Here is a 16,047-nt window from a genome sequence, read left to right as displayed (position 1 = left end):
ATCTCACAGTTGTGTAGGAAAAAGTCTGGCAAAAGAAATGAGGGTATGCCAGATTTATGGGGCATTATCATTCTGTCTACGAGCAAATGCTCCACCAGAACTTCAAATTAAATCTAGCATCAACACTAACTGTACTGAAAAGGTAAGACTGCAGGTTGCTTGGGAGTTAAATTTATGAAGATCCTGTATGCAGATATTAAAATGAGAGGAGTGCAAGGATTAATTTAGAAATTTAAATGTAAGTAAAATGTAAGCATTGATGTGAAATTCTTCTCAAACTGTTATTTAAAAAGAAGTGGCATTTGGCACATGACCTCCTTGAGGAAAGATATGATTGGAATCACACCATGAGGGGGGAAAAAGAAAACACTCTTCAGATTTACTTTGGAGGAGTTCTACAGGAAGCAATAGCACCGAACACTTAACTGCAGCTTGATGGTCAAATATTGCTCAGTGGTGGGTAACAAAGAGGCCAGTTACAGGACAGGGCTGTAAAACAACCTTGCCTACGTGAAACACTCACCTTTGGGTTGTGCAAGAAGCCTTTTGGTTGTAATGCCTGCTGGAACACCAATCCATCTCCTCAAAGAAAAGTCTCTCCTACAGAAAAGCAATTCATTTTCCACAGGATGAGTTAAAAAAGCAGCTGCTTTTTCTTTCCAATACCTGAAAACTGATACTTTTTCCTTAAGTTTACAATTTCTTTCCACAAGGGAACAGGCCCTGCAGATGAGTACCCTTCTCCACACAATTGCTAAGTAGAGGCTGTTGCCAGGTCCTTATCTTCAGTGCCATTCAGAAAGGGGATTTTCAAAATCCTACACTCCCTCCCAAAGTTTGCTCTTCAAACCGAGAAGCAGGTCCTTCGCTGAGGCAGGAATGCACAGGCAGGTTTGTTTTAGCACAGCTTGACCAGCACTGCAGGGCGAGGAGGTCACTCCACACATGCTGGACGTTTTATATTGCTCAATGACAAACCGACAGTTAACTCGGCTTCCAAGTCACTCAAGCAAACATTGATTCAGGTGTGTGATTTTGAAAAGATTAAAAAAGTAAGTCCAGAGATGGGTAGGGTTAATTGAGACTGCCCTCCTAAACGTGCCTCCATAAACACTCTGAAATGCTCCCACTCCACAGCCATTCCTGCCAGGTCTCAGAGAGAAGTTAGCAACTCAGTGTCTGCCCGCTCCCTCACAGACAAGAAATGCTTCCTGTTTTCCTTCATTTTTATACCTATTTCAAGTTTACTTGGGCTTTTCAACTTCTTCATTGGATACTTTGCTTTTGCCTTAGATACTCATTAACAACTTTAACTGCACATTACCACTCATACTCCAAATACAAAAGATGTATTTCTGCCTCCTGGCTGTCAGTTTATAAATGCCTTCTTCCCAAGTATTGGAAACCAAACCACCAGCTATACCCTTTTGTGCACATGTACCCACAGAGAATCATACTATTGACAACATAGTAAATTAGCCTTCTCTTTCACAGGCCTACAGGACAGCTTCATTTACAAGAACATTAGATATGACACTACCTATTTTCCATCAGCCCCCCTTCAATGACACTGCTTTCCATCCTGCTGTCAATACTTAAGAAGCATTAGCAGAAGCGACCGGCTGACAGAGCCCAGCACTACCCCTCGCACAGTGCTCTACTTCAGGGCCATCCCATGACAGCAGCCAAGGAGTTTCACACAGTGCAAAAAGTACAGTCTTCAGATATTTTCAGGGATTTCCAGAGTGCTTTTACCACAGCACCAAAACCAACATTTTTTTAGCCTTCAGTAATAGCCTGGAAGACTGTGAGGACAATCTGGTCACACATCCCCAAGAATGAACCTTCCCACCCTTCTCCACTGGCAAAGACTATCTTCTCCCACACCAGCAGAATGGCTTTGTTTTCAGTACAGGCAGCAGGGCTCTATACTGGCCATGGTTCCTTTAGGAGATAAGACTAATTACTAAGCCCCTATATAGGTAGTACCTCAAGCACCATTTCCATAAGTCTTTTATGCTACTAGTGCCTTTCCAGGTTGATTAGGAGTAGGTGACAGCAGGTGGAGGACTAGAAACTAGTTACAAATTACCTGGCTTTTACAGATCAGAAGCTAGTGCAAGACAGCAGCTGAATACTGCTGTGAATAGTCATCACTATTCACCATTGCAGGAAAAAAAAAAGGGGGGGAACAAATCACAACATTCATGTTCTGAAAAACAAAAAATGGGTTTTACAAAAGAAGAATCGAGAGCTGGAAGGTTGTCTTGCCAGGAGTGCCCTTCTGTGTCACATGTTTCAAACAGGAGAAATTATTCTTGCATGTGCAGAGGCGTCTGAAAGACCTTAGGAAGCCATGGTTAGCAGGCACCCATAAATGGTCTGCCCTGGCAGATACTTGATCCACGCCTCTTGTTTAAGGTTAAAAACTTACGGTGAAATGGAACTCAGGAGTGTGTAACTGTAAGTTAGCTCCCAATTTGTGACACTGAGTTTGACTTTAAACCAGACTTCAGGAGCAATTTGAAAAATGTTTAAACTTTGCTAAATTGGTAGAATTACATAGAATACATAGAATACACCAGGTTGGAAGAGACCTTCAAGATCATCATGTCCAACCCATCCACCAATCAATCAACCAATTAAAGCCCATAGATCTCACAAACTGAATGGAAAATCTACTTTTCTGGGTTTTAATGCAAAACTCACATTAGTAACATGGGACATAAACCTAGGCCCTCTCAATAGACAGCTGTTTTTATGATTTGTTTCAATATTGGTTCATTTATAGATAGGTTCTCAACTATGAATACATGCAATTCATTCATGTATAATTTATCCTCAACAAAAATATAACTGCTTCTACTCTTTACCAAAACCCATCAGTTTCTATTCTGTGGAAGTCTTCTTCACTGGATGCTTCTGGATAATTGCTATTTGTAAAAAGCAGGAGGAAGTGCTGCTGATCTAGTGGGCAGCCTTCAGCAAGTACCAAAAATGAGAGACTGTGTCAGAGAAAGCTGCTGCCCAGGCTTTACAGGAATGCACTTAAAATTTCTTCACTTCACTCTGATAGTTTTATCACAGGACACAAGACTTGTGTTTTCAGAACTTGCTCTGGCTAAGATGAACACGTGGTTTTCACATTTCCAGCACTACTTCTCCCTTTTAATTTCACTTCTGGCTTCTCAGTCTGCGCTCTTAAAAGCACATTTAGTATTCACTGTTTAGAAGCATTCATTTGGGCATTGAAGAAAGAAAGAAAAACACTAAACAGCCATGGTAAAAATCAATTTCACCTTGTTAATGTTCTCCAACCTGGCACAAAGGAGAAAACTATAACTAACTCAGTTATGAACTTTCTATATAGAATAAGAAACAAAGAGCAATGTTACCACTGTGCAGTATCTATCCATTCAACCCTCATGCTGAGGGAAAGCTGCTTACAGAAAGGGAACTGCCTGCAGATTTGCATGCCTTACATCCTTTCATAATTAAGGCAATGAGGTAGCATCTCTAAACCACTAAATACTCTGCCACTAAAAAGAGGATAGACAGTAACTATTCCACTTCCACTGGTCTTCCAAGGCTTGAAGTGGTGGTGGTGGGAGGGGAAGACATTGAGCATGACAGCGTGGAAAGAGCACACAATGCTAGAACAGGAAAGGAGGTAAGGGAAACAATACAAATGTGAAGCATGCAGCTATCTGCTGTGGGAAAGGAATCTCATGTCCTAAAGACAGTCTGATAGGAATTCCTCATCATAAAAATAAGTAATCACACTGGCAGGGGTTGGAGGAGACAAGCAGTTTGAAACACTTTCAGTTTCACAAAATTAGGGATTTCATTATTGATAAGCAACAGACTGCATCAGAGGAAAAACAAGGAACCAAACAAAATATGTATCTCCCATTATACCAGTGTGTGTGTGTGGGGGGGGGGGGGGGGGGGGGGGTGTTACTTTTAAACACTTAAGTTACCTGCTGCAACCCACAAGATTTGACAATCCCTTTTATGAAGCTTGGAAGGTGACAATTCAGCTACATAGTGGTTTTTCTCGCTCACTTTTTTTTTTTAACTGTAAACCACTACAGATTCTGGTCATTTCCCCCTTTTCTGAATGAACCAAAATCTTCACATGTGCCTTTGAGAGTGAATGACAGGAAATGTAAAGAAATAATTAATAATGATAAAAACCCTCTGAAATACAACTCGGGGCCTTATTTCTAACTTCAACAACTGAGAGCAATAACAGATTCGTACATCCAGATCACAGACAGCCCACACACACACACCCCCACCCCTCCAATGAAGAACAAACTGAACTTCTGAGGACTTTCACAACATACACATTAGACCAGCATGAAGTCCCATCGCTGAAGTAACCTGCACAACCAGAAAGGGAAGTCAGTCAGCCCAAACCCCTTGGGGAAAGGGAAGCATGGAGCAGCTCAACTGAAGGTCATCGTAACAGAGGCACAACATCACTCGTGCATGTATTTATACTGCTGTTGTTGAGAGGATTTGGAACATACACTTTAACAGAAATCACAGTTGGTTGACTCCACAAAGCAAAGTCATTACCCAGTCAATGACCAGCATTTAGGTATTTGCTTTAAAGTCTGTTTAAACCTACCTAACTTTTGCTTCACATTCTTCATGAAGTGTGCAACACATTAATTTCTTTTGCCCCACCTTCCAAACTGTTTCTTTGGGGAGTCTAGTTAATTCTTACAGGAAAAGCATTTTCCTAAAGGTCTAACCAAGCCATCCCTCATTTTGGAGATCATGATTTAATTAAAAGAAAAAGAAATTATCAAGTATTTAAGTATCTATGGTGGAATACTATACATGACTAAAAATTCCTAGGCAGTCATTAGCTGCAGAATGTAAACCAAAAATGGCCTGCTATTTCAACTGTACTAAAGACCATTTTTAAATTCAATATGTAAGAGTAGCTGGATAGCTGGACAACATTTCTCCATATTTCACATGGGAATTTCATGGAACACAAAAACAGTGGTTAGGAATATTAACTCATGTAACAGATTAAAGAAAGAAATGCCAGTGGATCAACAGGAAAGAGAACATGGAAAAGTCTCTTTGTCAGACTGAACATCATTATTTAACAAATTTTTTCCAATCTTCAATTAATTAGGGGAAAAAAAAAAAAAACAAAAAAAGGAAAAAGCAGGTATTGTCTGTAGCTGAGAAAATGAGTTCTTTTCATGACAGAAAAAAAGCAAACACAAGAAAAGAATTTGTGAAAGGACAGAACAGAAAGAACCTGAAAACACAGAAGCTTCAACTCATAATAAGATGTGAGCATGTTTGAGTGTCTATGCTACCATGCTACAAACTAGATTAAATCACATTGATATTCAACAAAATTGATGAAAAAGCAAAAGCTGGAATATGCAGTTTCCTCTTTCTGATTTATCTATAATACAGTAATAAATTCAAGCTACATGGACCATTAAACCATCAGCAGCATTCCTCCATGAATGGCTACTTAGTGGCTCGTTCAAAATCAGTTCCAGTTCCAGTCTGCTTCCTAAGAGATGGACAGATATAACAGAAAATTAAAACCACATCTGATGATTTATCTCCTTTTAAAAACAACATTAAGAAGTTCCCTTCTAGATTTGTTTGTGGGTTTCTCCCCCACACCCGGGCAGGTTAGAAGAATTTGGAAATCTTGTATACTTATTGAATTGATTGTCCTAAAGAACACTATCCTGATTCTCCTCTGGTGAAGGATGGCAAGCTACTTACATTGAGAATTAATTCAAATTAAGAGGGGGGAAAAAACCAACAAACACACATTTCTTTGGACCACCTCTGCTTTCAGCAGTTCCATTTACATAAGCTAAGTTTAATAGTCATGCTCAAATGCTAAATATGAAGCTATAGGTAGTATGGCAGGTGCAAGAAAAGGAATTTATCACAAGTTTGATGCCATTTGATCAAATCCCAGGATGTTCTGTCCAGTGTTCACCTGGAAGAAAGCAAATAATTTAGACTTAGGAGAGAAAACTATTCCTTCTATTCCAGAGTCTTTAATGGCTCCAAACATATCCACCACAGACTCAGCATCTTTCTGGACAGAGACCCAAACAAAGGATACTTGTGTGAGTATTTTGCAATAGTACAACGTGACTCAGATGAGGAATTACTAAATGTACCTTCAGTTCAGGCAGTGAAACACTGCCAAAGGAGAAATCGCTTGGAAGTTCGCATGGCTAGTGCCTTCTTCACCAGACAGTAATTGCAGAGGAGCAAACTAACATACAATATAGAATGTGATTGCAGTATCAAGTATGATACTTAAACTACCCTAAATTTCAGAAGCAGCTTAGCCAAGGCACTGTGAAGCTGGCTATGAGGCCCCATGGCTTTGACATCTGTGCACCACAGTGTGCATTGCAAGATAAAGCAAGTACGAGCCACACATGAGCATAATTGTAAAACCATACAGCTAACAGCTAGTTACCTGCCCTGTGCTTGTATTTAAAGCATCTGCTGTGACCTTTCTTCTAAAGGAAGGAGTACTAGTTCATTGCAGAGTCAACAGAAAAAGACATCACAACTCCAACTGCCCGAGTTCAGGCACCTAAACATACAATACTTATTTTAAGTAGCTATTTGTTTTTCATTACACAGTATGCCTGGTACCCCAGAAATAACCAGAACTAAGTCAATAGGAGTTCTCTGTACACATTCACCTCTATGTTACAGCTAATGAAGCTTTTTGCTGCTCTGTGCAATACTATTTACTCAGCCAAAGAAAGAACTACCGGGGGAAAAAAGTACCCCACTTCATTCCTGAGTTTTTCCCCTCAAGCTCAAACTGTTGCAGAAGTGGTCATTCACACACAAAAGCACTTTATTTTAGCAGCAGTGAACTTGCTACATTTGACTTCAAGTGTCCACCGTATTTTTAAGCTGTGGAACACTGAAAATAGAACTCCTCCCTTCAGATCTTTCTCCAGGTAATTCTTCATATTTTTAATCACTTCCCAAGTTATTCTGCTCTTTTCAGGAAGCATTCATTGCAGAAAAAAAGTAATCTGCTGCACTGTTTCACAACAACAAAACCATGCTAAACCTTTATCCTGCCTCTGAACCTACTTCAGAGGCTTTAGAGACAGGCCTTGCAAGTAGTGAATTCTCTTCAGGGGTTTTCCCCACATACACAAGAGATTTTTCTCAACAGCTAGCCATAAAGTCCCTTTGAATCTCTGCTCTTACAATTTCCTTTTCAAGATGCCAGCATTATAACTGCACACAGCAATCCCAGAGACACCACACTATTTGTATATAAGGCTCTGGTCCTCAGCTGCCATTGTTTTACATGCAGCAATTGTGAACAACTAACACACAGAGGCCAACAGATCACCCCCAAGCTGTGATTCATGAGCAACAAAAAAACGACTCTCATAATTTCTATCTCATACCTTTTTATGTTCCTGCCCTTGAGCACAGCTATGCTCTCAGCAGCCTACTTCACTTAATGGTCCTGATGCCTAAGACACTTTTTGAGGTGATGTCACTTACTTCCAACAAGCAACCTCCTCAGTTAAAGATACCTCAACACATACTTGGCAATACCCAGCCTCAACTGCTGCTGTCACCATTTCATCTGGTTCAGAAAGGCTTTCCCATATGCCTCATGGTCCTCTTTCACTTTGACTAACCTACCTAACCATTTAATCTGCAGCTTCTTTTCCCTTTTTGTAGTCTTCTACTTCCAAAAGTCAAAAACATCTGAATATCAGAGTAGCTACTACCAGTCATCATCTATAGAACAGAATAGAATTAGCCAGGTTGGAAGAGACCTTTGCGATCATCGAGTCCAACCTATCATCTATGAGGAAAACACATCACTTAATCCTACTCCTTTGTTCTGTTTCAATATGATGGAGGACCATGCCTCCTCCCTACCTACAGCAGATTTGTATATTTGTCACCACACAGAGAAATGTCTGCCTCCAGCTTTATGTCTGCTTCCTGCCTGGGCTGATATCATACTCCAAGGACTGAGTCACACCTTATCCCAGGTTTCACCTGAGAACTTCACTGAGCCACCCCCTTTCCAGGAGAAAAACACATGCAGAAGGAAGTGTACATCAACACAGAAATTTGGGGGGGGGGGGGGGGGGGAGAGAGAAAATAAAATAAAACAAGAAAAAAAAAATAAGAAGAAAAAACACCCAACCACCACACTCAAGCCTAAGTGAGGGAAGAACCTAACACATCTTACTAGCTAAACATTCACACCTACCCTGAGAAAGCACCACACAGGCAATTGCTCACACTGATGCCAGAGAAAAACTCCTGGTGATCAGAAACTGCAAGTACTTCACACAATCCACCAGATATCAGCAAACTAGTCACCAGAGATGTAAGTGTTCATTACACAGATATTCTACAGTTGACCCAAGCCACAGAAAAGCCTTTTCCAGGCTACCTTTATCTCTTTTGTGCCTATTAGTTCTGACAAGTGAAAAGGCACTTAAAAACAAACAAACACCACCACCAACAAAACACCCTACAGGTGCAAAATACAGAGGATGAGGGTGTAAAAATATGAACTGAGAGCTGAATATTCACAGAATAAAACAGTCATAGAATCAAACAATCAAATTCTGGCATGCAGGCAGGTAGCTCAAGATGAGATGAAAGAAAAGAAGGGAAGTTCACTCTCCTAGCTGACCTTCGTCTTTTCCATAACTGTTGGTAAGTTCAAAACTCAGCCTCTTCCTTAAAATACAATTATAGGATCATGAAGTGAACATTATTACGTACTTGTCATTAACTTTGCAGTTGACTGCTCTAATGCTAAGCCAGCAACACAGGGGACATGACTACCATTCAGAAACCTTGTTGCTGGGGGCACCACTGTCTGTCAGATGAACAAATGCCAACTTAAAGAGACTGAAATCTAACACAAGAACAAGTTTTTCCTTTTGAAATATCAAGGCATCATAAAAGATGCCTGAACATCCAAAAGACTCCCACAACATTGTTAGCTGCAGCCACCACACATTATCATTCCAGGGTTAAATGTGGAGCAGGACCCAGAACATCAGCATGCGTTTGCACCGCCTAAGATAAAAGGCTACGTGCCAGCTTGGAGCTGCATGTGATCAACACCTAGCAGGAAGTTTTGGGTTACTCTACAGTTGCTGTCAGCACTGCCTAGAAGATATATATATACACATACACACACATATACATAGCTTTGACATCCTGAGTCTCCAACTTCCAGTCTTTTCAACTTCTTCCGGCTGTCACTGACCTTCCCTGGTCCAGAAAAATACTATTACATACTCCTACGAAGGTCTCAAAGCATATGCTCAAAAGTTTAAGAGACTAGGACTCTATCCAGAAGACTGGTCCTTTAAAACATGCTTAAAGTTTACTGTTTCTGTTTTTTATATAGTTTATGCACTTCATTAAAAAATTGCTTTTAAGTGATCCAAATGGGAAGCAAGAAAATATAATTCGTAGCATCAGAATGTAAAAAGTAAAGAAATACTTTTCTGAACCAAGAATACAACAGCAATCATGCTGAATCAGACACAAGATCATCTATCCAAGCCTCTGACAAAGGAGAAACAGTCAAAAAGCAGATGCCTATGGAAAAAGAAAAAGAAAAAAAGGAGCATTAAAACATGGCAAGCATATGATACTTCTCCAAAGAGTTCTTCCATCTGTGACTTCTTTGTCTCCCTGAGTTGAATGCAATTTCCAAATAACTTTTCTCATAATCATCAGACTGGGAAACTGGAAATGCTGAATTACTTGCTGTGAGCATTTACATGAAAAAGTAATCACATCAACCAACTTTTGCACACCCATTTTACAAGACCTGCGGGAAAGAATATCAAAGATTCAGACTAGACTAATGAGCTGATTTTTCCAAGATAAGGATGGGTGTGAATATACAGCCAAGAGTCCTCCTTGGAATGCCGGATTTGCACTTCAGACCTAACTTAGTAGAACAGGTCAGGTGTGTACTTCTGTGATTTACTTTGTCCAGTTCTGGGCCCCTCAGTTTAGGAAGGATGTTGACTTGCTGGAGCGTGTCCAGAAAAGGGCAACAAGGTTGGTGAGGGGCTTGGAGCACAAGCCCTGTGAGGAGAGGCTGAGGGAGCTGGGGTTGCTTAGCCTCGAGAGGAGGAGACTCAGGGGTGACCTTATTGCTCTCTACAACTACCTGAAGAGGGGTTGTAGTGAGGCGGAGGTTGGTCTCTTCTCCCAGGCAACCAGTACCAGAACAAGAGGACACAGTCTCAGGCTGTGTCAGGGGAGGTTTAGGCTGGAGGTTAGGAGGAAGTTTTACACAGAGAGAGTGATTGCCCATTGGAATGGGCTGCCTGAGGAGGTGGTGGGGTCGCCGTCGCTGGGGGTGTTCAGGGCGAGGCTTGACAGGATGCTTGGTTCCATGGTTTAGTTGATTGGGTAGTGTTGGATGATAGGTTGGACATGATGATCTCGAAGGTCTCTTCCAACCTGGTTTATTCTATTCTATTCTATTCTATTTAGTGAGAGATAACAATACTGACACATTGATTTTAAGCACCTGACAAGCAAATGTAATTCTTCCAGGGGTGGGGGGGGGCGGTGGTGTTAGGGGGAGGAAGTGAGATTTTTCTGAATAGCAGAGTGGGAAGTAAGGCAAAAATCAAGAGTGATGAGTAAAAATCACACATTTTAAATAATTCAGACCATTAGCAGTTAAACTGATGTACCACTAATATCCACACATGCTTAATTTTTAATCCATCACTGCCATTGATCAGATACAGTCTGATCCTGCAAAAATGAAACTTTGTTACAGAAACAAAGCTTGAGCGTATCCATGTTTACATCGGTACAGCCAACTGCCTTACCCCTCCCACAATAAAAAGTAATCATCCAAACTGAACTCAAAGTAAAGCAACAGGGGACTTCCATGGAGATAAGCATCTCTAAAATAAAGCTGAGAAGCAAGGATAAAAATAAACATACAGTCACATACTAAACACAATATGAACTAAGAAAAATGTGAAAGTACATGAATTCCAGTTAACCTTATCCAATTGTCCATTTCACCAGAATGCTAGTGTAGTAGCTATTGTCAAGCATCTCCTCCTTTCCCAGGCCAGATCTTCAATGTCTCTACATTGTACACTGTGTAAAGTACTACTGAGTTATTAAGACAGACACCTTGAGCTGGTTCTCAGTACTTAGGTAGGGAAGGTGGGTGCACACACCAAACTGTGCTTTTGCCATGCTGTTGTGCTAAAGAAATGTCAATATCCTGGAAGATCTTTTATTTCCGCATTCCTCTATATATCCATTTACACAAGGTTAGAGAAAACAATGTATTTGATGACCCTGTAACCACTTCACAAGAATTCAGCAGTATGTAACATCAGGTTAATAAATGGACAAGAGAGCTAAGTTTTAAATCCTCCTTACTACAAAAATTACAAGTTTACTTGGTACCCATTTGGTGGGAGATAAGACAGTGACACCATAGGAGATAAGAGAAAGACCAAGGACTGCAGACACATGGTCAGCAAAAGTGTAAGGTCCACGCAAAAGAAAATACTACTTAAAACAAACAAACAAACAAACAAACAAAAAAACAAAAAAACCCACAATACTGCAAGCTTTTAAATACCCTTTTTGACTTAATATCAGAGATGCAGTGTCCACAAGATCTTTTCCTCCTTCACCAGGACAGGAGAAGCCATGTGCCCTAGGAGCTGCCATTTCTTAGAAGATTAACAAGAGGCACTACTAAACCAGAGCTCATAGGCCCCAACACAGTCTAGCCCAGTCTTGGCACTTCCATCATTCTGCAGGGAGGAAGATCAACAGGGAGACAGTGCAAGAGTCTGCACCTGCCTCTGAAATGCAAAAGAGGGCTACTGCAATCAGCATTAACTCCAACAACAGAGAAGAGCAAGGACGATGTGTCATGCTGCCCTCAGTACAATACAACACCACTTTTCAACTGGTACTCAGAGAACAGAACTTCAGCAGTCCTGCTCAGACTCAGGAAGCAGTGGGAGCTTCTACTACAGTGCTACACGACCAACGGCATCAGCAATGGACCTGCTTCAGGGAGAAGAGCAAATTCCAGCTCTTGGAAAGCAATGAGCTCTGAATGCTTGCATTGTCTCAAGGCAGGTATTGTCTGGGTGATTCCCCAAGCACATGGAGCTTTCTAGATCACACATAAAGCTGGAGGACGAGTCCTCAACTAATACTCAATAAAACAGGACCCTAAAACCAGAAGACAAAGCCTGGGAGGGTCTTATTTTGTAATGTATGATTTAAAAAAAAAAAAAAAAAAAAGGCAGACGGTTGTAAGGGAAAACTACACAAGATCAAGATAATTCTTCTGCTGAAATAAAGCCAACTGCTAATCTCTGGCTTGCTAGAAACAAGCAGCAGTTGCAAGAGAATCTCCACAGTAAAACACTTCACTTCTGAAACTGAAGTAGAATTTTTTAACAAATACTGCAAATGACATGGAAAATATATCTAAAACAGAGCCACTGACAGCAAGCTTCCACCATTGTCCTAGATTAAGAAATCCAAGAAGTGAAAGCTATTAAATATCTCCTTTTCCCTTCCAAAAAGTGCTTCTGCACAACTTCTCAGCAGTTTCATTCCCCTCTTCCTCGTTCTCAATTGTGACGCAGAATACAGAAACAACCATTTATGACTAGATTGTGACATGAAGTGACACAGCAAATGAACTTCCCTCCCAAATGTCACCCAGGGGTAACTGGAGTATTACACGATGCTGCTGCTCCCCAAGTTTCTCAAGAACATTAACTCTGCATTCTTCATGCTGCCACAAGCAAATTTTGAAAAAATTCCACTAAACATGAAAATAAGAAAAATTATGCACAACATCTTTCTCCCACAAACGACTTAATAGGCAAGAACGCTCAAAGACCTCACTTTTCAGGGTAGTCTGGCCCTCTACATGACAGAGCAGAGCTTCCTGGTGTAAGAACCAAGAGCATACTATTCATATGACCAAGACCACAAACCACTTCTGCAGTCAATGTCCTCCCACTTCCTCCATCCCAAGACTCCAAACCACAACCCTCAGTCCCTCCTGCATCCCGAAGATGCTGTCTGTCGCAACACAGCAGGCCAGACAACTCATTGCTGCCATCCCAGACAAAAACTGCCTGCAGCCCAAGCTCTCTGCCCATTAAAACCTTATGCGTCGGCTCTTATCAATGCGGCGAAAGTGCGAATCAGGTCTGAAGGGTTCACCAGCTGCGTGCATTTCAAGGTCTGAGTTTGACACTAGCTGGTATCGACTGGACCTCTGACGGCGTGCACCGAAATGAACAAAAGTTGTAACCTCTAACTCCTGTCTGAATTTGCAGTCAGTAGCCACCGACTCAGACAAAAGCACGGAAATGGGCAGCTTTTCTGGGCATTCATGTTTTTGTAAAGTGAAGCAAAATATACAAGAGGTTGGCAGCTGGGAGACACCTTTTGGTCCGTCATAAATGCGTTTCTCTTCAGACTTTGTTCTACTGCCAAACCATTTGTTTTGGGCGATTGACTTTACAGCTCTGAGGACTGAGCGCCCAAGGAAGATTTCCCGGTCCGGGATCCCCGCCCCGGAGCCAAGCGGGCTTCACCTCTCCATCCCCTGTGCCAAGCTCCTGGGACAGGCGAACCTATCGCGATCGAGGTCACCCGACCCAGCTCTTATATTAGAACGGAGAAAAGAACCAGAGAAAAGAAAATCACACACACGGTGACCAAAGCACGGACGGTGTAGACGGGCAGTCCCCGCGCGAGACGGCGGAGGCGCAAGGACCGAAGGAGAGGGGCAGCCGGCCGGCGAACACCCCGCGAGTTTCTTGAAGACCCTTCCCGTCGGGAAACACCGGGAGCCGGCGGGGCCGGACGCCCCGCGCCTCCAGGCCGCCCTGCACCGCGCCAGGGAGAGGGGCCGCGCCGCGGGCCTCACCTGCCGTGTCCCAGATGGAGATGTTGTAGGGACCCCACTGCTTCAGGTAGAAGGCGCCGCCGACAGTGCTAACCGTCTCCTGGAAGCGCCTCTCCATGTAGCGGTGCAGCAGGGAGGTCTTGCCCACGTTCATGTCCCCTAGCAGCACCACCTTCCCGTCCGGCTTCTTCATCGCGGCTCGGTGAGGCTCGTCCTGCGGCGACCGGCTGCCGCCCGCCGCCCGCCCGCCTCCTTCTCCCGGGCGCCCGCCGGCCCGCTCCGCCAAGCACGGCGGAGCCCCGGAAGCGGCGGGACGAGGAACGAGAGCCGCCCTCCGCCAGCAGCACAAACTTCGGGTACTCCACCGCGATCCAGCCCCAGCTCGGGCTCCTCCTATCCCCAGCCTGGCCCCGCTCCTGCCCCCGCCCCCTCCGCCGGCGCCAGGGGGAGGAGACGCCGGACGGGAGGCGGCTGGCGCTCTGTGAATACCACCGCCCCCCGGGCCTTCGTCTGAGCGCTGCCCCGGAGGAGCTGCGAGTTGCTGGCGGGCTGCTGGGAAGTTGCCGCCCGCGGGCGTTGCGAGAGCCGAGCTCCGCCACGCTGAGCTTTGGGGTGTGGGGTGCTGATGCCCCAAGCTGCCAATCTTTCGAGCCGGCGACAGCAAAATCACCGGCTTCGCAGCTCTTCTATGAGCGCCGGGGGAAAGCTCACTCCTGCCGCTCCTCTCCCAAGGCGTACATGGAGTGGCAGAATGTGGCTCCAAAATAGGGATATCCCGCGGAGCTGTGACAGTTGCCAGTCAAACGCTTTTGCCTTGGTGAAAGGTAGGTTTTTCAGGAGGAGGCATCAGGGATTATTTTACCAGTGGCAGATCTACTCACAAGCAGCTGCCCGGATGCTGTAACTCATCTTAATTCCAGTTCAGGTGTCGGGATTGCAATCATTTATGTTACCTTGAGGTCTAGCCTATCCTTTTGGCATCGGTTGTCTTCGTGCTAAACAAATCCAGAAAACATTTGGATAGGATGTTAAGATGCCAGAAAGTTTAGGCAAGGAAAGGGATAATGAGTGGATCAAGTAACAGTTAAACAAATGCTAAGGTATTTTGGAGAGAAGTTACCAGTTTTCTCTCCCTCTCCACTTGAAAGCATTTAGATAGCAGCATGTTTCATAATAAAGGAACAGCCATACTGACTCTTGCATGTCTCACGTTGAAGCTGTTAGGATTTCTTTCATCAGTCTAGGTGTCACAGTTCATAAATGCTTTGATTATTTTTTTTGTTTGTTTACTTACTAAAAAGGAATTAGCTGTGTGACAGATTGGTTGTGTGCTTTTTAAGCCGTGCCCAGTTAAATTTGCTTATTCCACTGTTATTGCCCAGATTGGTAGTTTTGCAGCTGTACCTGGTGATACATAATTTCAGTTCAGAATCCCATACCCACCAGATATTGAAGTACTGGAGATACCTGAAGACAGACAATGTTAAATTACTTGGAAAAATGTATGCAGCCTTCACCTCTGATTCCCATCTCAGTCCCAGAGCTGAGAAGAAGAAATTCATTGAATCAAAGTGCTTCTCTGAGAGACTGCAAGCCAAGTAGGTTTCTTCTGGGTGCCTGGTATGAACGTATAAAAAGATAAGATGTTCTCTTTGCAAATTCCCATATGCAATGTAAGTTGCACCTTCTGAAATGGCAGGCACCACATCAGGGAAAAGAATAATTTTCTATCAAAGAGTGTAGACCCTGAAAATCTGAACCAGTAAAAGGACCCTCAAGTGTACCTCTTTTCACCTTACTTGTGGATTTACTGTCCACACAATAAAAAAAAATACCTAAAAGCTTCAGTAGGATTATTGATTTGCAGCAGTGCTTCTGTTACCAAATCATAGTAGTTAAAGCACTTTCAACAGTTGTTTCTGTATTTTACCAAGATTCTGCTGTACTTGAGTTATTTTTGGGTACTAGTGAAACATAGATTTTTCTTCTAGTGTCCAGAATGGATATCAATAGTTTCTTACAGTGATACAGGCAAGCTAGTACACAAAACATTTTTCAGTTAT

The 16,047-nt window shown here is 42.9% G+C and overlaps 1 protein-coding gene across 2 annotated transcripts in view; it reads right to left on the bottom strand.

The window, feature by feature from the left end:
* RAB20 (RAB20, member RAS oncogene family) overlaps positions 1 to 16,047 on the bottom strand; it is a 75,542-nt gene that overhangs the window by 14,275 nt on the left and 45,220 nt on the right. The window contains exon 1 of one of the 2 annotated variants that reach the window (XM_009898708.2): positions 14,006 to 14,196. The exons of the other annotated variant lie outside the window; for it this stretch is intronic. Within the exon in view, the coding sequence (XP_009897010.2) occupies positions 14,006 to 14,177 (172 nt within the window). The 5' untranslated portion in view covers positions 14,178 to 14,196. Of the gene's footprint in view, positions 1 to 14,005; positions 14,197 to 16,047 lie in introns of those variants that run through there. 2 annotated transcript variants of the gene reach the window in all.

The sequence above is a fragment of the Dryobates pubescens genome, chromosome 7, assembly GCF_014839835.1.
Source record: "Dryobates pubescens isolate bDryPub1 chromosome 7, bDryPub1.pri, whole genome shotgun sequence".
NCBI lineage: Eukaryota > Metazoa > Chordata > Aves > Piciformes > Picidae > Dryobates > Dryobates pubescens.
This window is presented reverse-complemented; position numbering and strand designations above follow the sequence as displayed.